This window comes from Carettochelys insculpta, chromosome 31, assembly GCF_033958435.1.
Source record: "Carettochelys insculpta isolate YL-2023 chromosome 31, ASM3395843v1, whole genome shotgun sequence".
NCBI lineage: Eukaryota > Metazoa > Chordata > Testudines > Carettochelyidae > Carettochelys > Carettochelys insculpta.
In genome coordinates, this window is record NC_134167.1 from 12,858,105 (window position 1) to 12,880,005 (window position 21,901).

Here is a 21,901-nt window from a genome sequence, read left to right on the forward strand (position 1 = left end):
GGGCTCTGAAGGGAACCAGCCTGTGCTTCTACTGGCCCAGCTGCAAGGCCGGCCGCACGGAATAGCGGGTACCCCCCGGCAGGTACAAACAAATGTACCCTTCCGCTTTAATAGCCCCCTGAGGACAGCTCTTGGGGCAGCTCCAGCAGGGGCAGGTGCCCAGGGCTCCTGGTTAATAATGGGTGAATAAATCCCACCCCCCAGCAGCTGTCTCCAGTTGTTCGGAAGCTATCCCTTCCCGGCGGGAGGAGGAGGTGGTGCACTGGGAAGCTCTTTCCCGCTTCCTAGCTAGCCAGCAGAAGGAAGCTGTCTTTTCCTGCAGCTGTCACGACTGACTGGTCTGGCACAGGACTGCGGCCTGGAGATTCGCCAGGCACCTCTGCCCCTCACGGAACTTAGTGTGGTTTCTAAGCCCTCCTGCCTGGAGAGGGGCTAGTTATTCCGCCCGTGGATGGAGACACTTAGAGGGAACTCTGATGCTGAGCTGTTGGAGAGCAGCCCAGCTCCAGAGCTCTCCCCTTTCCTTGCCAGGACAACTTCTCCAACAGGAGCAGTGTTTGGATGCGGCTGAGACAAACTGAAAGGCAGAAGCCATAGAGAAAAAGCATTTCTCTGTGCTGCAGCGAGCAGCCAGGACTGAGTGCACACAGAGGGCTTTTGAATATTGGGGCTGTGGGGACAGACGGGCTGATGCGATGCCCAAATCCAGCTATACGACCCATGCCACAGGTGAGAAATGCCAGTTTTCAGCAGTTTATAACTCGGCCAAATCTGAAGAGAGTTTCCTGAGCCCAGCACGGTGTATCCCCCTGGCCCTGCTAAGCCAGCAACAGGACTGTACAACCTTTAAAACAAAGTTGCATTAATCTGGTATAACAAAAAGCGTTAGGCAGTTTAACATAGGGGATGCTGCCAGCTCCCTGTATGTCTGGCACTAAACAGGAATATAAATAGGTCTTCACCCTGCTGGGCTTAATTAATTTTCCCAGTTCCTTATGAACCGCTACATGGCATTATTGTAACACGGTTGCCACCTAGAGTCTATTCTGAACTTTGCAACATCCAAACAGAGGTCCAACCTCTGTCCCCCAGTGCCCTCAGGATCTGACTGGTGCCAAAAGAGAATTTGCAGAACCACGTGAGGTCAATCTTGTCTAGCAGTGTTACCAACATTGCCACTGCTTACTGGGCTCTAAGAAGACATTTAGGGGTAAATGAGATCTAAGTAACTGCACAGAACACTGAGAGCCAGGACTTTTTGGGAAACTTGGTCACACCCATGATAAATGGTTGTCCAGCTAACTAAAATCATGCTGGACTACAGATGTTGCCAGATCAGATAATGCAGGATTAGAGAGGTTCAACCTGTACTATTTAATGCACAGCTATTATATAGGGCTTTGAGTAAATAGAGGTCAAGGCTCTTTAAAAAGGTCACCATTATCATCCCCATTTTACAGATGAGGAAACTGAGGCACAGGGAACAAAGTTCTTTGTCTATTATTACCCCGCAGTAGGGGCCACAAACTCTTCCCAAATCCCAGCTCTGTGTTGTAACCACTGTACGGCACTGTGGGGACAAAAGGAATGAGAAAACAATAACATAAGTACACATTTATTATTGTTATTATTGTTGTTATTGTTTTTGTTATTATTATTTGAGCCTGATTGTACGGGTTACAAATCCAGAACAAAGAGACAGTCCCCTGAGACTAATGTTCAGAGCCGAAATCTCAGAAAGGTGCAAAGGGTTATTGCCATAACACCGCACATTGAACAGAGAGAGAAGCAAGGTTGGAAGAAGGGAAATGGCTGGTACCTTGACTTCCTGCCAGTACCACACTCCCACACACCATCCCAGAGCGCTACAGCAGCCATGTGTATGCCTCCTGGCCCACAGCCGCTCAGGACCCCAATGCAAAGAGGATCCGCTGTGAAAGAAAGCGAGACAGAGTAGGACCACCAAGCCCGAACATTCAATAGCCATGAGTTAGGCCCCCGAACCCACCAGACTGATATAAAATCGGGGGCGTAAAGAAATGTGTGCCTTGCTTTCTGGTGATTGGCTTTCTAGTTTTTGAACCTTCAGGTTCCCCTTGCCAGGCTTTTCTCTGCCACCGCCTGGGCCAGACGCTGACTTTTCAGCTCAGGGAAGGCTGGTGTTCTCCTGCAACCACCGAGCACCACGAGCTGGGCTGTTGGTTGATTTCAGACCATGAGCCTTCTCTGAGTCGGGGCTGGCCTGGGGGGAGTTAGTGCAGAACAACGGGGGGTGTGAATGCAAAGTGCAAAACAGCTCCTGGGTGGATGCCGGGGTGGGGGGGGGGTGTTGGGGGCGCTGGGAGGAGGCTGGGGCTGGGGGGGCAGCGGGGGTGTCAGTAGGGGTGTCGGGGGGCTGGGGGGGTGCCGGGGGATGGGCAGAGGCCGAGGCTGTGCCAGTGCTCGGGGGGGCTGGGGAGTGTCGAGGGGGCTATGGGGGTGTTTGGGGAAAGGGGGTGTTGGTGGGGGTGCTGGGGGTTGGGGGGGTGCGGGGTGTTAGTGGGGGTGTTGGGTGGCAGGGGGAAGCAAGGGTGTGTGGGGGTGCCGGGGGGCAGGGGGAGGTTGGGGGTGGTAGTGGGGGTGCCGGGGTGCCAGGGGTCGGGGGAGTGTAGGGGTGCCAGGGGGTGTTGGTGGGGGGCTGGGGGTAGGAGGGGTGGGGGTGTTGGGGGGGTGCCGTGGGGGTGTGGGGGTGTTGGGGGGCAGCGGGAGGACGGGAGTGGGGAGCATTGGGGAGGCTGCCGGGGGGATGTAGGGGTGCTGGGGGTGTTGGGGGGGTGCCGTGGGGGTGTTGGGGGGCAGGGGGAGGACGGGAGTGGGGGGCGGGGGGGCGGTGCCGGGGGGTGTGGCGGTGTTGGGGGGGATGTGGGGGGGTTGGGGGGGTGCCGTGGGGGTGTGCGGGTGTTGGGGGGCAGGGGGAGGCCGGGAGTGGGGGGCGGGGGGGCGGTGCCGGGGGGTGTGGCGGTGTTGGGGGGGTGCCGTGGGGGTGTTGGGGGGCAGGGGGAGGACGGGAGTGGGGGGCGGGGGGGCGGTGCCGGGGGGTGTGGCGGTGTTGGGGGGGTGGCGGTGCCAGGCTGCGCCGGGAGCTCGGGGCCGCCCCCCGCCTGTGCCCGCCCCGCGGCCCCTCCCCAGCGCGGCGCGGCGCGGCCGGGCGGAGCCGGAAGGCGGCGGCGGCTCCATGGCGCTGAACCTGAGCAGGAACGGGCCGGCGCTGCAGGAGGCCTATGGCCGCGTGGTGGCCGCGGGGAGCCCGACCGACTGGTGAGGGGCCGGGCCCCCCCGGGACCCCCCGCCCTGCACCCCCCGCCCCCCCGGGACCCCCCCGGGACCCTCCGCCCTGCACCACCCCGCCCCCCGGGACCCCCCGGGACCCCCCGCCCTGCACCACCCCGCCCCCCCGGGACCCCTCTTGCACCAGCCCCGCCCCCCCGGGGCCCCCCCCCGCTCTGCACCACCCCGCCCCCCCCGGGGCCCCCCCGGGACCCTCCGCCCTGCACCAGCCCCGCCCCCCCGGGCCCCCCCCCCGCCCTGCACCACCCCGCCCCCCGGGGCCCCCCTTGCACCAGCCCCGCCCCCCCGGGGCCCCCCTGCCCTGCACCACCCCGGCCCCCCCGCCCTGCACCACCCCGGCCCCCCGGAACCCCTCCGCCAGGCCCCCCAACCCCACCCGACCTGAGCCTCCTCCTGGACCCCCCTCCTCCGCTGGGGCCCCCACCTTAGCTCATCCCTGCCCTGCCCCCATCCCAATGAGCCCCACTGGGCCCCCTTTATCCCTCCTTAACCCCCCCCATGCCCCCTGCCCCACCTTAACCCTCCCCCTGCTGCTTGGGGTGGTGCGGTGCCAGCTGTGGGCCCGGACTCGGGGTGGTCTGGGCAGGTGTGGGAGACAAGTGGTGGGCAAGGGGGAGGCTGCCGGGGCGAAGTCAGAGGAGGTGGCACGGCCTGGGGATAGCTTACCAGGAGGGGGCCTAGCATCCTCTCCGGTGCAGCAGCAATAACGGTGCTTTATTTCAGGGCTTTGTTCACCTATGAAGGCAACAGTAACGACCTGCGAGTCGCTGGCACGGGAGGTGAGTCTTTCTGGAGTCAGAGTGGGGCTTGGTGGCCGAGTACGTGCATAAGAAGTGGTGCCATTTAGCTTGGCCTGGTCTTGATGGGTGTCTGCTCAGCTTCATTCTCCGGCACTGGCTGTTGGTGTTCAGCATTTGGAATAGCTCCGGGGATGTAAGTCTGGTCTTCTCCTTTCCCCCAGTGGCTTAACAAAAGATGCCTCTTTCTGGGCTTGTGGCCCCAGCCCGTTTCTGCTGGCTTGGACTGACGGATGATGCTTTGAAGAGTCCTGAATTAGACCCTGGGACACGCACTGTGGGACAGAAGGTGGAAATGTTCCACCACTTTTTGAGTGGTCCAGTAACAGTGTCTGGCAGGGAGACTTTTGCAAAGAAGAGGTGCTGGATAAAAGCAAAAAGTGTGGTTGAAAGGGGACTGGGATGGCCTGGCTGACCTGAAGGCAAGTTTTGATGGCTCTTAAAATGGCCTTGTCTTGTTTTCTTTTCCTTCCCCTTTTTTGTGGGGTTTCTGTTTTTTGTTTGTTTTTTTTTTAAAGAAAACGTGAACAAGAAAATTTCTGTACCTCTTTTTAACTCATCACAGTTCAGTTCATTCCTGTTATGTTGTAAGTGTAACTAGGGTCAATACAATAGCAAAGTAGCCCAGCTGTGTACTTCATTGTCTAAATTGACTTACTTATTGTGGATATGGAGTTTTTGTTTCTGGTTTCCCCAGTTGTGTGACAGTTTATACCTTGCTTGTTTCCATGAAAAACTACTGATTTACAGCTGATGTCCCACCAACACACATTTTAAAAAGCAAGGAAATAAGTATTTGCATCAGTGTTCGTTTGATTCATCTGTTTCCTTTCCCAGCCCCCTGCTTTCCTTTCACCCCCCCCATTTCCCCACATGCACCAGCTAACCTGAGCTTGTGAGTGCCAGCCATGTTAGCTGGTTATATTAACACAGTCGACGTGACCTTGGGAAATTGCATTGTATGTCGATCTGCAGGTGGTGGCTGAAGGATGGTGTTTTGCTCCTATTCAGGAAATCTGGGAAGGGATGATACGCAGGCAGCTGTTTGTGATGGTTGCAGGTGTGATATTTTTATGTAAAAATTTGCAGAACTAAAATTTGCCTTGGTGCGTGTAAGGTTACAGTTATGGCTGTATGTGGCTGCTGAGGATGCAAGTGGAAGTATAAGAGCCGTGGGTGGTCAGAGAGAGGCATTTCAAGCTGACACCGAGTGGAGTATAGCGACCAGCTGAATGATGGAGCTGCTCATTTTCCTTGCTTTGTAAAGTTACTGTAACTTGGAACCTTAGCTCCAAGTGAATGAATGTTTTTGTTTCAGCAAAATCATGTTTGCAATTAAACCTGTTTGGTGTTGAATAGTAGCAGGGAGGTAGCCCTGTTAGTCTGTACTCCAGCAAAACAGAGCAGCAGAAATGAAATGGATCTAAAGAAGCGGGTCTGTTCCACAGAAGCTCATTGCTGTTTATTGTTGTGGCTGACAAACGTCCACGTAATGTTAGCCTCTGCTGACTGGGGCCGGGGCGTCTCTGCAGAAATGTGTTCCTACGCTGTGTTTTCTCACATCACACACACCCCGTACAGCCCTGCTCTCTCCCGGGCCGCCCTACTTGTGTACCATGGTCAGATTTTAAACATTGATACGGTTGATGCGTTCACACCCTTAGCCCGACGAGCTCTGTAGCAGGAGACCTGTCAAACAAGTCTCCAGAACAGCAGCTTTGTCTGGGAGAAATGGCTCAGCGCGCAACCCTGCAGACTATTCTTGTGCTGACCTTGTCAATGATAGCAAGAGGCCTGTAGCTCCCTAGCTGCGTTTTGAGCCTAGGCTATACCCACATCTTTACTGGTTTAGTTAGGATCACAGGGCACTTTCTGTGGCACTTTCAGGGCACTTTGCTCACGAAAGCTCATGCTCAAAACTTTTCTGTTAGTCTATGAGGTGCCACAGGACCCTTCGTAGCTGTTACAGATCCAGACTAACACAGCTACCCCTCCGATACAGGGCACTTTCTGTAGCACGTCGTTACCAACAGGGCTAAGATATGGGAGAGGAAAGCTGAAATCCACTCAAGACTGGAGCTCTCTGACTCAGGCAGCTTGACCCCTTTTGCTTGGGCAGTTAAGTAACTGACAAAGCTGAGCGGCTCTGTGGCTATAGGTTGTTATCCCTGTTGCCTGTTCTCGGATCGTGTGCAAAGTTTAGTGGTGGCGTGTTGAGAGAAACTTCCCCCAAAGGTGAGAATGTGAAGACAGCTGTGAAAGTGGGGGCGTGATGCGTTGGATCACAGAGGTCCTCTTGAGGTGAAAAATTTCGACACTCTTCCTCGCAAAGTAACAGAGAGGGAACCGTGCTAGTCTATATACTATCAAAACAAAAAAGCAGTCAAGTAGCACTTTAAAGACTAACAAAATAGTTTATTAGGTGAGCTTTTGTGAGACAGACCCACTTCTTCAGATCTCGGAAAGGTTGCTGATCCCCGATTTAAGTGATTGCAAGTGAAAAAAGACAGTTCAAAGCAAGTTACTAATGTATAATAAACAAAACATGCCAGTTAAGCCTAGTAGTTGGATATTAGAAAAAAATGTTTCACCAGGAGGGTGATGAAGCACTGGAATGGGTTGTTGCATAGCGAGGTGGTAGAATCACCTTCTCTAGAGGTTTTTAAGTCCTGGTTTGACAAAGTCCTGACTGGGATGATTTAGTTGGGGTTGATCCTGCTCTTGGCAGGGGGTTGGATTCAGTGACCTCTTGAGGTCTCTTCCAACCCTATGATTCTATGGTAATACACTGAGAGATTGTTACAGATCATATTTCTCACCCTAGTCTTTATTTCAGGCAAAATTTTTCAATTCGGAGCTGATCTTTTCTCTGGCCTAGGTCTAAAAGCTTCTTGTGTATTCTCTTACGGCCGGGAGGCAGTTTTCAAAAGCCAGCTGAAGTCAATCGTTGATTCCATCCCATCCCTTAAACAGAATTTCCTCAGGATGGGAATCTGAATCCAGCACTAGGTGTCAAGTTCACACGTCTTCCTTAGTAGGACCACCCACAGTTTTACAGGAAAAACAAAACCATTTACAGATCATTGTCTTGAGCACTGGGCCATTAAGTTTCTCAAGTACCGCTGATGGCTTTCACCAGATATTCTTCATAAATGAGCAAGATTATGCTTTGTATTTCCAAATTCACAGACAAGAATGATGCATGCACACACACAGAATATACACATTCAGGGGATCACATGCTCTTGAATGATAGGTTACTTGACCTGTTTTGCATAAAGCATATTCAACTTTTATGTATTGATATTAAAAACATGTTCATATAAAATACAGGGCGTAGCATCGCAGTGAACTTCTAAACTTTTCTTCTGCAAAAGCTAATGAATATTTTTCTGAAAACATCACATGGAATATTCATTTATCATCTGAAATGACTGGGCTAAATTTGGAGACCGAGTAGAATTATTTAATTATGGGGAAAACAGGGATTTCAGTCCTGCTTCAAGTGCAGGACTGAAACCCTAAATGTGACCTTGACTCAGGAAGTGCTGCCGATGCCTGATGAGGTACTAACGCCCAACTCCTTTGTTTCGTGGTGGTGAAACATGGTTGAGCCAACACTGCAGGAAGAACCTCTGGTGGTGAAATTCTTCTGACATGTGAGCACTTGATCAATGCTCCTGTGTCCATGTTTTGTAGCTGGTAGCTTTTTAGCATTTAATTATCCTGGGAGTGGTATCATGGATAATGGTAAAAAGTAGCGCTGTCTAATCTGGTCCCTCTTTTTACACTCCTGTTGCTTTCAGCTTCCAGGCTGAGAGATTCAAGGCTTGGCCACTAACCAAAGGTGAATTTTCTTTTCCTTTTAAAGTTTAAGGAGCGGCTGTTGGAGGGAGGGGGCATACGCTTTCCCCAGGGTATAACTTTTTTTGAGGAGTCCTGCACGTGCCCCCTGGGGAGGGGACACTGAAGTTAAAATTTGTCGGGGAAGGCCTTTGCATGTCCTGGGAAAAGGAGCTTTGAAAACCGTGCACTTCACAAGCTCAGTTGCATTTCACTCATATGCCAGCTAACCTCATCCGATGGAAAGCTGAAGGAGAGCAGCCTGACCGCACATGCGCAGCTAAGTTACGTGGTCCTTGTAAGGAGAACAGGGAACTAGGGAGCGTGCCTGTGTGTAGGAGCTTTTGTGGCCTCTTCTTGTATGTGTACACCACAGTTTAAACCCGAGCCTGCAGGCTCCCATGTTTCCAAGCTCACGCATGAGTGCTGGGTGGTCCGCTGGGGTCCTGGTCAGTGGTTTGGCTGCTCAAAATGCTCTGGTGGCTGGTGCCTAGACCTTAAGGTGCCAGGCACTTGGGCCTCCACTGTTAATGAAGCATGCAAAACCCAGAAATAAGCAAAGTTAATGCTGCCCACCTAGTCTTAACTCCCTCACCTTGTGTGCAAACTGCACTCCGGCAATTTTCAGTTAACCCGGACCATCTCTGAAATTATACCCATCTTTTTCCTCTTGCCCTGGGTCCATGCACAGCATCAGTAGCGGACGGGTCCTTAGCAAACTGTTCTTACGCGACGTAAAACCAGGTCATGATGAAAATCTGCAGGTGTATGTCAATTGTCTTTGTTTGCAGCTCATTTAGGTGTGTAGTGGCCTGGTGCAACTACAGTTCGTTCCTCTGTGGGTGCTGCTGGCAGGCAAGAAACTGGTTATGCTGGCCAGGTGCCCATGCAGGGAGCTCTGGGGAAGCTGGCTTTCCTGTTTGTGTCAGTGCATGTTCCCTTATTTTGCACTTGCTGCTAAAATGGAACAGGAGGAAGGAACATGCAGCGGGAGATTTTGCAGGCTGGTCTCATTTCAGGGCAAACCGAGTAGTCCCTTTAATGAGCCACGTCCAAAGAGATGACCAGTGTTCACTTCTGAGCATCTGTTCCTGCCTTGCTGGCTTATGCATATTACTCCAAGGAATCTGGATCCCACTGAAATCAGTAATAACTCCCCTTGAGTCTAAGGGGAATGTCTCCACCCCTGTTTCATTATAACTTCAGATACAAACTTGTGTGCAGAGTAAGGAGCCATCTGTTATAGCTTTGAAAGCAATCACTGCAGCTTTGAAAGCAGTCACTGTATTGAAATAGTTAGAGTGAAATGCCTTGGAACACAGGGATGTTTTTATGTCCATTTATGGCAAGAGTGGTTTTCACTTGACATGCTTTTTATTTTAAAATGGGCTGAGCAATAATTTGTGCAGGGAGAGGCACTCCACAGCTTTTGGTGGGAAGTCACAGGCTGCTCATTTCTGCTATATTCATGGAGGAGCCGTGGGGTCTGGGAGAGAGCTTGGGTGCGGGAGGGATTTTGGGTACAGGAGGCAGTTCTGGGCTGGTGCAGAGTGCTGGAGAGCAGGAGGGAATGATGGCTCTGGGAAGGAGTTTGGTGGAGGAGGGGTTGTAGGCTAGAACAGGGGCTTGTGGTGGGGGAGGCTGGGATGGGTCTGGGAGGGAGTTTGGGTGCAGGAAGGCCTTCGTCTGGTCTGAGTTAGGAGGGGGTGTGAGGTGCAGGCTCTTGCCGGAGGTGCTTACCACTGGCAGCTCCCACCCTGCTGTGTCCTGGGCCAGGCAGAAACATTAGGCTGTATTTTACCCACCCCTGCTTTAGACCCAGTCAGGATCTGGCTTCTCTCCAGCTGAAATGCAAAGGTACATTCGTAAGGGTGCCAGGGCTCTGAAGAGGTCCTGCCTCTTCCGTCGGAGCCGTAGAACTGCTGACTGTAGCAGAATTGTCTGGACTTACTGGTTTAGATGGAGGATGCTCACCAGGAGCCGAGTTTGTTCTGCCTGTTCATGGCCTAGCAGTAGGAGCAGGGGTGGCCAACCAGTTAGGGACGAAGAGCCAGAGGCCGAGTACAAAGACCCACATCAACAGAATGCAAAGAGTCACGTATTATTTGTTTATTTTACCCATCTTTATATCTGCAAGGAGGAGCCACATTTAATGGCTCAAAGAGCCTCCTGTGGCACGAGAGCCCTGGGTTGGCCACCCCTGCCTTAGCACTGCTCAGAGACCGAAGGTGGTGCAGAACGTAGTTATCCAGTGGACATTTCATTGGGAACAAGTAACAGTGCTATGGGGTCACCCCTGGCTGCCCATTGATCTTAGGGTAGAGTTCAAGGTGTTGGCGATGACCACTAAAGTCCTAAGGGGCCTGGGCCAGGCCTGCCAGAGGGACCATTATGCGGTGGCTGGCAAGGCATTCTTTGTGACGGCTCCGGGCTCTGGAACCCGCTCCCACCAGTTGGCTTGCGAAAGACCAACTCTAATGACTCTCTGTGCACATTGCAAGAGATGCCTGCTTGGCAAGGGCTCTGGAGAAGAAATGCAGAGTCTTCTGAGATGAAGGAAACCTGGCTGTCCTCCCACGTTCCTGTGGCACTGGTTTCAGCATTGCTGAGGTCTGATTGTATGTAGTGTGTGGTTACGTTAGGGTGCCTAGCTGGCGCCTTGGGTAGATGTCATTATTTGTTTATTGCGACTTTAGGCTGCAATAAGCCACAGAAGGAGACAAAGCCACAAGTCCAGTTTTCATGGGTGCACCACCATGAATGAAGACTGCTGACTGTTCCATTCTCTTGCCTCACCCATTTGTTTGTGAGTTGGAGGCTTTTCGGAGTCATGCTGCTGGGTTATTTCTCCCCTTCTCGGGACTGAGCTGCTCACCTCTCTCCCTTTCTCCCGTGTGGAAATGCCTGTGCAGATGGTGGCCTGGAGGAGATGGTGGAGGAGCTCAGCAGCGGGAAGGTGATGTACGCGTTCTGTCGGGTGAAGGATCCCAACTCCGGCCTGCCGAAATTTGTCCTTGTCAACTGGGTGAGTCGAGACGAGCTTTCGCTACAGGTTGGAGACGCTGTCCGGGTGGAAGAGGATCCACCCTTGAACCAGAGGGGCCAGTGTCTAGCTAGCTAATGCCTGGAATGGCTTTGGGCCGCCGTGAGGTTCCCCAAATAATACGTGCAAGCGTCCTGTGCGCTATAGATGATAAGGATGCAGACGAACAAGATGGGGAGACATTCCTAGGTCTTCGGAGGGGCCCCCTTCTTCTCAAGGGTATAAAAACTGCCCTGCTGGGTCTGACCAACGGTCCAGGAAGCCCACAACTGCGTCGTCACCAGTGGCCCGTGTCAGCTTGAGGGGGAGTGTAACGGTTCGTGGCTCATCGTCACGGCGCCTCTCCTCGATCACTTGGGAATTAGCTCGCTCCGGGCTCCAGAGTGCCCTCTCCTGGCAGTGTCTCACTCACTATTACCAGGTGTTCTCCACCCCCTTGTATCAGCACCGACACCCCTCTCAGACCCCCCGGTGCCTTTTTCTCAGGGTACTGCCCCGTGCAGTGCCCCAGACTCTGGGGTCCTCCGCTCCCAGGGGGCCCCAAATCCCCTATACCCACCTCGCCTCAGGGACCCACTGCCAGTTGTCACCAAGCCCCTTACCTCATGGGCAACCTGCAGCCTGAAATGGCCACTCATCACTGGCAAGGGGGTGTGGACCTTCTGCTGCCCTGGCCTCCTCCCTGCAGCCCTAGTGCCCTCAGGCCCTGCAGCCTGGGAGTGGGATCAGGCCAGAGTTCCCCAGCAAAGATGCCTCAGCCGTTTCCCTGGCAGCCAGGTCCCTCCTGCTCCCCAGCTAAATCAAGTGTCTCCTCTTCTCTTGATACAGCCCCAGCTGGGCCCTTATACGCCACAGGTGCTTGCTCCTCTGCCAGGTCTGGGTTTAGTCCTTGCAGGGCCAGTGAAAGGCAGACGCCCCATCGCAGGGAGTACACAGTACAGAGCAGTTGGTCTCATCCACCCCTACTCCCCTCCTGGTTTGTGGCACTCAGAGATTTAGCAACATCCAGAACTCACCTGACCATACTGGCTAAAAGCTACTGATGGGTCCCTCCTCCGGGTGCTGGTCTAGTTCTTGTCTGAGGGTAGTTATACGTGGACCGGCTCTGATTGTGTGTCCTGTGAAAAAGCGCTTTCATTTGTTTGCGTTGCACTTGCTGCCTGTCAGTTTCAGGGTGTGACCCTGTTCCCTGTACTATGGGACAGAGTAAATAACACTTCCCTATTCCCGCTTCGTTCCCATGCCACTCATGGTTTTATAGACCTCTTATCCCATTCCCCTCCCGCCCCATAGTTAGTTCTTTTTAAGCCGAACAACCCTAATGGGGCAAGTCACGCCTGAGCAATCTGTTAACCGTCTATGACTAGGCAACTGGCTCTGTGGATAAGGGGAAAGCGGCGGATGTGCTATACCTTGACTTTAGCAAAGCTTTTGATATTGTCTCCCGCGGGATTCTTGCCAGCGAGTTAAAGCGGTGTGGCTTGTCTGACTGCACTGTATGGTGGAGAGAAAGAAGAGTGAGGGGAGATTTCAGAAACCTAAAGAAGGGTTCTGAAAAGGATGGAGAGAGGCAGTTCTCAGCGGTGGCAGATGGCAGAACACGGAGCAGTGGTCTCACGTCGCAGTGGGAGAGCTCTAGGTTGGATATTAGGGGGAAAAAAACATGTTTCACTAGGGCGGTGGGGAACAATAGAATGGGTTGCCTTGGGAAGTGGTGAAGTCACTGTCCTTAGGGGTGGTTAAATTCAGGCTTGACAAAGCCCTGGCTGGGATGATTTAGTTGGGATTGGCTCTGCTTTGAGCAGGGGGTTGGACTCAGTGGCCTGCTGAGGTCCCTTCCAAGCCTAATCTTCTCTGATTCCAATACTTGTATTCTTTCCTCTTATGGAAGCCCTTCCATACACTTGATCATTTTTGTTGCTCTTCACTGAACCTTGGCCAGTGCCTCTCCATCTTTTTGGCTTAGGGTGACCAAAACTGCACACGCTATTAAAGAGGCGGGTGCTGCGTGGATGGTTATTGCTGTTAAGCTAGCAGTAAATATTATTGCATTGCTTAGGTTAAGATGATTCCAGCTACGGAAACTTTGAAAATAACTTGTCTAGAGCAGTGTAGTTAGCGAGAATTAAATGCTCAAAATTGAGGAAACTTGGAGCTGAGGTTCTACGAGCAGAGCACTGCACTGCACTGTGTTTTATCTAGGTTATTATACTGCACTTGTTACAGTATCTGAGCACCTTCCAACCGGGCACGGCAGCAATGTGACACCATGGCTACGTCTACACGTGCAGCCAACATCGAAATAGCTTATTTCGATGTTGCGACATCGAAATAGTCTATTTCGATGAATAACGTCTACACGTCCTCCAGGGCCGGCAACGTCGATGTTCAACTTCGACGTTGCTCAGCCCAACATCGAAATAGGCGCAGCGAGGGAACGTCTACACGTCAAAGTAGCACACATCGAAATAGGGATGCCGGGCACAGCTGCAGACAGGGTCACAGGGCGGACTCAACAGCCAGCCGCTCCCTTAAAGGGCCCCTCCCAGACACAGTTGCACTAAACAACACAAGATCCACAGAGCTGACAACTGGTTGCAGACCCTGTGCCTGCAGCATAGATCCCCAGCTGCCGCAGAAGCAGCCAGAAGCCCTGGGCTAAGGGCTGCTGCCCACGGTGACCATAGAGCCCCGCAGGGGCTGGAGAGAGAGCATCTCTCAACCCCCCAGCTGATGGCCGCCATGGAGGACCCAGCAATTTCGACATTGCGGGACGCGGATCGTCTACACGGTCCCTACTTTGACGTTGAACGTCGAAGTAGGGCGCTATTCCTATCTCCTCATGAGGTTAGCGACTTCGACGTCTCGCCGCCTAACGTCGAAGTTAACTTCGAAATAGCGCCCGACGCGTGTAGCCGCGACGGGCGCTATTTCGAAGTTAGTGCCGCTACTTCAAAGTAGCGTGCACGTGTAGACACAGCTCATGTCTGCCATGGGTTGTGTGTTCTCTCTGTCGTCCTGGGGAGAGCCGTGTGCAGTGGAGTAGCTTGTTTTTGCAGTGTCCATGTTGCTAGGTCTGGGTGTTGGAAGGCCAGGCAAAGACTCCTGCCTGGGCTGGGAGCAGAAAGAGGTGCATTTTTGTGATGGTTCCCGGCGCAGATCTGCCTGCCGATAGTGGTATATTACAGGTCCCCCTCTGCGCCTGATCTGGGGCAGGTGTGTGTGTGTTGCAGCCCTGCCTTTGGCACCTGAGCTCTTCAGTTCAAGCGGTAGCAGGTCCTGCTTCCAGCTGTTGAGGGTCTGGGTTCAGTCCCTGGTGGGTGTGTCAGCTCAAGTGTCTAGGCCTAGGAGCAGGGTCCTGTTGTGGAGGAGCCAGGCGGAGAAAGGGTCTCCCAGCTGGGTGTTGTTCTTACATTCCCCTCCCTCATTTTCAGCAATGCGGCTAAAGCTTTGCCTTGAGCACAAAGCATCTCCTGCTCTTGGGCCTCCACCCCACCCACCATCCCCGGCAGATAGCACGCTGGCTCTATTAAGGAGGCCGTGCAGGGCCCCTTCTCTCAGCTGGGTGCTGCACAGTCTTTGAGAGGCAGTTCTGGGCACTGACGGTTTCTCTTTGCAGACTGGCGAAGGTGTGAACGATGTGAGGAAGGGAGCGTGTGCCAATCACGTCAGCACAGTAGCAAATTTCTTAAAGGTACAAGCATGTTTTTATGATGTTCTCCCTTTGCTGCTGTTTGCCTTGCTCGTTATTGCAGAGTTCAGCTCTGACTTCTTCTCCTTCCTGCTGAGAAAGGCCAAGCCTGAGAGAGGAGCAGCCAGTAATGCAGGCCTCTGGCCATGCCATATTGACAGTCCGAGACCAGTGTTCCCGCTAATTTTTTTTCCACCCGTGGGTGGAATAAATTTTATGTGCACCAGTGCCTCTTCATATGTGCACCACTCATAGAAACCCACGCTGCCCACTGTGAGTGCAAGTGGGCGTTCTGCTAATAGGCGGCACCTGAATCTCTTCTCGGTGGCTGCCCATGAGCTCAGCTCACAGGGAACACGGTCTGGCACCTTCCTGGGTGAGCATGGGCCTCTCCTAGGAACAGAACTGCAGCAGCAGAAAGCCACAGCAGAGTGCGCATTAAAATGCGAGCAGTACTCAGCTGAGCCACCTGAACCAGCTGTGAAGGGGGCTTGTTGCTGGAAGACCCGTTCTGCTAAGTTTCTATGAGAGCAAACCAGTTTTTGTCCTATGAAGAGTACTTCCTGAGGGAAGGACAGTCGCCACAGGAGGGCAGAGCTGTTAACACCCTTTCTCTGTTACTTTGCGGGTATCTGTCAGCCTGTTGAGGTGCAGTTTGGGGGCAAACAGCCCACAAAACCTTGCTGTCAGTTGCAGTAATTCAGTGGGCGCTTCGTAAAGCATCACTTTCCAAGGGAGCTTGGAGCAGCCAGAGGCCACGAACGGCAGCGGAGGGGTGGACCTGTCAGCCCCTCCTGCCCACTCTCTCGGGTGCGGTTCCTTTATGCTTGCCGTTTGACTTCCAGCACTGAGTCCAGAGAGCTCAAGGGGCTTGTGGATCAGGTCGCTAGCGTTAAAATGTTCAGGTGAGCCCAGCACCCTCTTCAGGAGCTGGAGGCGGAGCGGTGCCAGCCGCAGGCTGACCGTGCCACGACACACACTGTGATTCCATCGCGAAGCTCCGGGAGCGCAGCTGGGACCCGGCCCCAAGGGCTCTCTTTGCCCGTCCTTTCCTTCCTCTCCGGGGCGGGGTCATCCAGAAGTGCAGCGGGAGGGCTTGGTGGTCTCGTTTCCTGTAGGACGGGTCTGCCCCGCACGAGCAGCGGTGGAATCATCTCTCCCCGTGGCAGCCGGCGCGTTTGGGCAGAAGGCGATTGTCCTTTAGCCCTCACTGTGCTGCTCTTTTTCCCTGCCCAGGGCGCTCACGTGACGGTAAATGCTCGGGCGGAGGAGGACGTAGAGCCTGACTCGATCATGGAGAAGGTCGCCAAGGCTTCCGGCGCCAACTACAACTTCCATCAAGAGAGCAGCAGGTTCCAGGATTCCGGCCCTCAGGCCCCAGTGGTGAGTGCCTGGACTGCAGGCTCAACAGGGACCCCGCTGCCATAGAGCTGCCGGAGTGGGCTTGGCTCTGATTCTGCTGAGCCGGCGTACGAGTGCTGGTGCTAGCAGCGGTTCTCTGCACGTTGAACCCTCTTTCTCTGGAGCCGACGGTGGGTGCCGAGATGAAAGGAGAGTTCAGCCTCTGAGCTCGACGAAGTCTGCAGAGCGTGTGGTGGTTCTGGGGAGGAGAGAGTCCTGTCTTTCACCGGAGCTGGGCACCAGGAGGTGGAAAAGGGGCGTGAGGTCTTGTCTGCGTACATTGGCCACCAATTCATGTGAAGGTGCGGTGCCCTCTGGCCCCGCTGCGCTTCACTGCCCGTGGTGGAGAGCAGGTTAGATTTGTAATGCTGCTGTGTTTCTGCACCTGCGGCAAGGAGGAGAATGGTCACTGAAGTGGCAGGGGCTGTGTGGGGTGGCCAGGTCGGCAGCTGTTCCCTGGGGCTGGAGGCCACATGGCCTAGTTGGTGTCTGCCCCCCAGGGCTGGAGCGCTTGCTGCCCTCCCTGTGGCTATTGAAGAGTATAACTGTCCTCCTTATCGCACACCTCCCTGCTGCGTTTGATGCAAAACAATCGCATTCCACACACGTCCCATTGTCCTGGCACAGCCAAGCCCAGCCCTTGGTTTGCGTTGTAATAAGAGGATGCTCCATACCGAATTTGGTGGTCCTAGCTCTCATCGTTTCAAAGAAGTTCTTGATCGAACAGACGGACGGGCAGGCAGACAGACACACAAACTCTCCAGTATACGTAGTAGTTCTACTGTTCTTTTCTTCCCCTTCGGGGTAATTTCCCTCCCTCATCCTGCTGGTTTTGTCTGTCTCTGAAATGCAGCTCTCAGGCGACGACGTCCCGTCTCTCTCTGGGCCAGATTTAGTCTCTGATTTGTGCAGAGCCATTCCACAGTCCATTGGACTTTCCTTTTCCAGAGCCCTCTCCAGTGTTGGGGGGGGAATGCGGCACGCTTCTGGGTGCAGTATCCTGGAAGGGAACTGGAAGGCTGGGGGGCTGTACTGATGGGCTGCTGCAGCTTTCTGACCACTAGACCCTGGTTACATAGAGGCCATCTCAACTGTGTGCTGCTTTTGTCCGCCTCCAGAGTTCTGTCTACCAGAAGACAAATGCCATGTCAGAAATCAAGAGGGTCGGCAAAGATAGCTTCTGGGCCAAAGCAGAGGTGAGTCCCCCGGCACTGGATTCGTGGGAGACGCTAGAGTTGGGTCAGGTGTTTGGACTGAAGCCAAGTCTTTGTGTCATCGACTGCCTCCTTCTCTGCTTTGCTGACTGCTGGGTAATGGATTCGTGGTGTGGGACGCATGCGTTCTGCTTTAGGGGAGCGGCTGTTTGCCGCTGCCGGGCAGCAGGAGAAAGTATTGGGAACAATCCTGACTCCTGCCTGTCCTGCTGGGTTTGCAAGGAGAAGTCCTGGTGTTCTATATGGCGTCAGTGAGGGTGGGAAGGAAACTGTGTTTCAGATGAAAATTTACTGGAGACTTGTAAGTTTTCCTATCGAGGCTGCTCATCTCTGTGGCACTGTGCCCCAGGTTGTGGTTAGCACTTCCGTGTGCCTGCAGCTACCAGGTACCATTAGGTCCCAGCTCCTGGGGTCCAGCAAAAGTGAAGTGTCATTGTCAGCCCAGTTATCTCTGGCAAGAGTAACAGGCAGTTGTCCCTGTAAGCTGGGCGTTTGGGTGACCACCCCAGGGAGATTCAGGTGCTGCCCAGCTGATTAGCAGAGCGCCCACAGTGGGGCAGCAGGTGTTTCTGTTGGTGGTGTACATTTGCACGTGCCTCAGTGCACAGAACAAAGTTTATTCCACCCATGGATGGAAAAAAATAGAGGGAACCCCGATAACAGGCCTACTGGCTATGCCCAGGCTAACTTGCTTACACTAATGTCTCACAGGGTATGAGCCTGCAGGTTCCTTGCCTTACAGCTGGCTACAAAAAGCCCTAAGCTAGGCCTGGGCTACAGGTCCAGGGAATTCTGCTCTTTGTTCCCAGGGGGAAGGGGAGGGTTTGGCCTCAGGGGTGGCCCCGATTGCTCACAAGAGCAAGTCAGGTCTTTGAGGGAGCATTCTGTGTTTCTGAGTCCTCCTGCCACCCGGAGGTCTTGAAGGCTGAAGGAGCCCTGGGGGTGAAGTGTGAAATACCAGGCTGCACCTGCTGCAGCTGCTGGCCTGCATGGTTAGTGGCCAGGCATCACTGCGGTGGTGAGGGCTGCAGGGGATGACACAGTAACTGACCGTCAGGAAGTCTCCCAGGATGGTTGGTGCTTCAAGTCTGAAGGCCTGGTAAGGAGAGAGCGGCAGGGGCGTTTCCTTAACCAGACCAGGCCCGCTCTTCCCGCAGAAAGATGAGGAGAACCGCCGGCTGGAGGAGAAGAGGAGAGCGGAGGAGGAGCGGCAGCGGCTGGACAGAGAGCGGCGGGAGCGGGAGCTGCAGGAAGCGGCTGGGCGCGAGCAGCGGTTTAAAGAGCGAGCCAGCGAGATCGATGCGCAGAAGTGAGTGTCTACCAGCTTCCCCGCCTCATTGCGGGCGTCTGCCCCGTTCCTTCCCTCTCCCCCGTGGGCTGCTCCCTTTAGCGCCATGTGCCCTCAGGCTGCAATCCCACGCGCCGGAGCGCAGGGCTCTGGGGAGAAACCTCAGTAGCGAGTGCTGCTCCCTCACCTCTGGAGGCTGCCCCTGGGCCCTTCCAGCCAGATCTCTGGCATCTCTCCCCCCGTCCCCTTCCCTCACCAGTCTCCCGGTTCCCGTCAGCGGAGGGGAGAAGCGTGCTGGCCCAGAGGCTCTCGGGGAGCGGCAGGCTGGCGCTGTCTGTGCGCACAGGAGCACAGCTCTCTGGTAAAGCTCCTCTCGCGCGTTCCCTGTCCGTGCAATCGCTGAAGGTCCAGGAAGCTGCCATCCGGGCGCTGATCACTTCCAGGCTGCTCTCCTCCCGCGGGGTCGGCCAGCCACCCGCATTGCGCACTCTGCTCCTTCCGGCTGCGCAGCTGTACGCTGCATGCTCAGAGCTCCAGCCCCCCACTGGCCGACCTGCCGCTAGTTGCTCCCTGCCATGTGTTGGTGCTCGTGAGCTCAGAGCTGAGGCAGTTCTGCCGGAGTCCTGGTTTGATGGGCCCAGTAAGGTCTGTCGGACGGGGGTCACGTCTGGTAAATCATTGGCTGGTCCTCGGGTGGAAAGGCGCCTTCTCCACGGCTGAGCGACAGGCTCTGCTTGTCGAGTAGCTTCATCTGGACGTCTTCTTGCCCCAGCCCTCCATGGCCTGTCCCCAGCGGGGCAGGGTGGCCGGTCTGACGGGCGCAGCTTTGCTGCCTCTGCCGTGGAAAGCGTCTCCCTCAGGCCGCCCTCTCGGACTCAAAAGAGGAGTCCCATCAAGCAGAACTTGCCTGGCCCATCTGACCAGGGCTCCAATTGGCTCGGCCACAACGCGGCCTTTGAGAAGAGACACTCTGGCCTTTAGCTCATGCGGTGGAGCACAGGGCTTTAGCCCGTGTGATTTCAGGTTCAATCCCTGGTGCCGGCAACCCAGGTCTGGTGGCGTTACATGTGCTTTGTCCGTTGTCGGCCTCTGTTTCTCTCATCTTAATATGTAATCCTGTGGCCACGTGCGGTATTGTGCAGTGGTGTTCACGCCCAGGCTGTTTCCACGTTGGTCATTGGCAGTACCTACACAGCCCCGGCACGTGAGCAAACCTCAGTTTGGTAGCTGCTACCTCCGAACAAATGCTGGGAGTTGGAACACAGCTCAGCCGTTCACAGAAAGTTTCCTGAGTTAGCATCTTGTGCATTCGTCATTTGCAGTCTGATATTGTCCCACGTTTAGGGGCTCCCATCCCACCCCGATCACACACCTGTAGCTCTAGGACATGGTGGATTCTTAACTCCCCGCACAGAGGGCAGATGTGGCTGGAGCAGAAGGTGCCTGTGGCTGAGGTTGAGAGGAGGTTACTGGAGGGTTGAGCGAAGTAACTGTTTATTTCTGTGCTCGTTGGTGTCTGTCGGTGGGTCCTGCAGCCCGGCAACCTTGATAACCCTTTGGGGGTGGGACTGTAATGTGTTTTCACAGCCCCTGGAGCTCCACTCCTACCAAGAGCGAGCATTGCCCAGGGAGCCCTGTGCCCCCAGCGACAGTATGAGCAGTTAGCCACATCCGAGCCAGCCCATCGCTAAGGCCCTGCACTGATCGGCACTGGGGGTGGGATCCCTGCCAGGGGAGCAGGCAACCATTCCCACTCTGCCCTCCTGAGAGGGGCCAGGAAGCCTGAAATAGCAACCCTTCCCCTCCCCGCTAAACCTCTCTGCCCCAAGGCCATGGGGCGTGGGGAACAGCAGCTGATTTCACTGCCCCTCTGAGCTGCCCACATGGGCTCTGACCTCCCCTCTTCCTTCCAGTGGGGCCAGGGAGAGCCTGGCTCCAGCATTCCTGAGACAGAGCCCAGCCTGGCAGTCTCTGGCTGCCCCAGCCCCTCTGGGCCAGGAGTTCTTCCCCTCACCCCGAAGGGCATGGGACGGGGCCCCGTGATATTACACATGAGAACCGATGGGAACGGCCACCTCTCCTTGCTGCTGCCCCTGCGAGGCTCAGAAAGTGGGGGGCGGGGTGGTCTCGTCCTGGGGCGGACATGCCTTTCCTGGTGCCCCCAGGCTTGCTTCCCCTCCCTCCCACTCCTGGAGCTGGCTCCAGGCCCTTGCTGCCGCTGTGAGGTGTCCGGGAGTGGGGGGTTTGGGGGCCTTCCTTGGGCCTGCTCGGGCGCAGGTGGTGACTCTTCAAATGACAAAGAGAAGCCCTCAATCGCCAGTGGCCCCATCCGGAGGTTGCCTGTGCCAGGGCTGTGTGCAGAGAGCTGGGGAGCTCCACCCAGCTGCACTGCTTGGCACCAGCGGCTCCTCTGCCTGGTTATTATTTAACTCCAGTTTGTTGTTTGCAATGGCAGGAAATTCCAGCAGCAACAGGATGCGGAGAACAGGGACAAGGAGAAGCGGCAATGGGTGAGGTTTGATCCCTGTCCCCTCCACCTCTTCTCTGTGACTGGCGCGGAAACCCGGGGCGGAGGGGGACGGGGTCTGCTGGTGTAGCCCAGCACAGTCTGTATCCAGGGGAGCTCCAGACGCGGCAGCTGGACGAGTTGCTGCCCGTTTGCCACGTTTTACTCGACCCACAGCGGCAATGGCAATGGCAGGGCAGTCTGGTGTCCGGCTTCCCGGGCAGGATGTGTGTAGGGGACAGGCAGGACTTTCCACCGCCTGCAGGACAGGTGCATCGGACCGAGTGGCTTAGTCAGGGCATCAGCTCTCGGCCCCTCGCCAAGCTCCAAAACCTGGCCGATGGGCATGACCAGAACGCGGCTCTCTGGGTCCTTCAGATGCTGTTCCCCCGGAGCCAGGGGGATTCGTACCTTTGGGGGCTGCTCGGCTGGCTGGGAGAGCAAAGGGCTGTCTTGTTCTGCAGAAGGAGCAAGAGGAGGAGCACCAGGCCGCCCAGCGGAGGGGTTTCCGGAGGAGCGAGTCTGTGGAGAAAGCCCAGGTAGGAGGAGGAGGAGCAGCACCGACGGCCACAGCCGCGTCCAGGGCCGGTGTGCGGCTCTTCCTGCTGCTTCTCCGCGCGCGTGAGCGAGCGGCCCTGGCGGTAACCCTCCCTTTGTTCCCTCCCCCTCAGACGGGCTGGGGAGGCAGCGCAGGCTGTTCAGATGCGGCAGTCGCGTGTGTTCCCTCCCCTGCCTGGTCCCTCCGCTTGTCTCCTGGGGCGCCGAGTTAGTTTCTCAGGCCTGCACAGCAG

At 55.2% G+C, this 21,901-nt stretch overlaps 1 protein-coding gene across 2 annotated transcripts in view; it reads left to right on the forward strand.

Annotated features, from left to right (window-relative positions):
• Positions 1-3,184: 3,184 nt before the first annotated feature.
• The window catches only part of DBNL (drebrin like), a 31,925-nt gene continuing 13,208 nt past the window's right edge, over positions 3,185-21,901 (forward strand). For both annotated transcript variants that reach the window (XM_074981740.1, XM_074981741.1), the window contains exons 1-9: positions 3,185-3,297; positions 4,051-4,106; positions 10,880-10,992; positions 14,630-14,704; positions 15,938-16,084; positions 17,221-17,298; positions 18,474-18,625; positions 21,060-21,114; positions 21,575-21,649. In XM_074981740.1, coding sequence (XP_074837841.1) covers positions 3,215-3,297; positions 4,051-4,106; positions 10,880-10,992; positions 14,630-14,704; positions 15,938-16,084; positions 17,221-17,298; positions 18,474-18,625; positions 21,060-21,114; positions 21,575-21,649 — 834 coding nt within the window. In that variant the 5' untranslated portion in view covers positions 3,185-3,214. The remainder of the gene's footprint in view (positions 3,298-4,050; positions 4,107-10,879; positions 10,993-14,629; positions 14,705-15,937; positions 16,085-17,220; positions 17,299-18,473; positions 18,626-21,059; positions 21,115-21,574; positions 21,650-21,901) is intronic.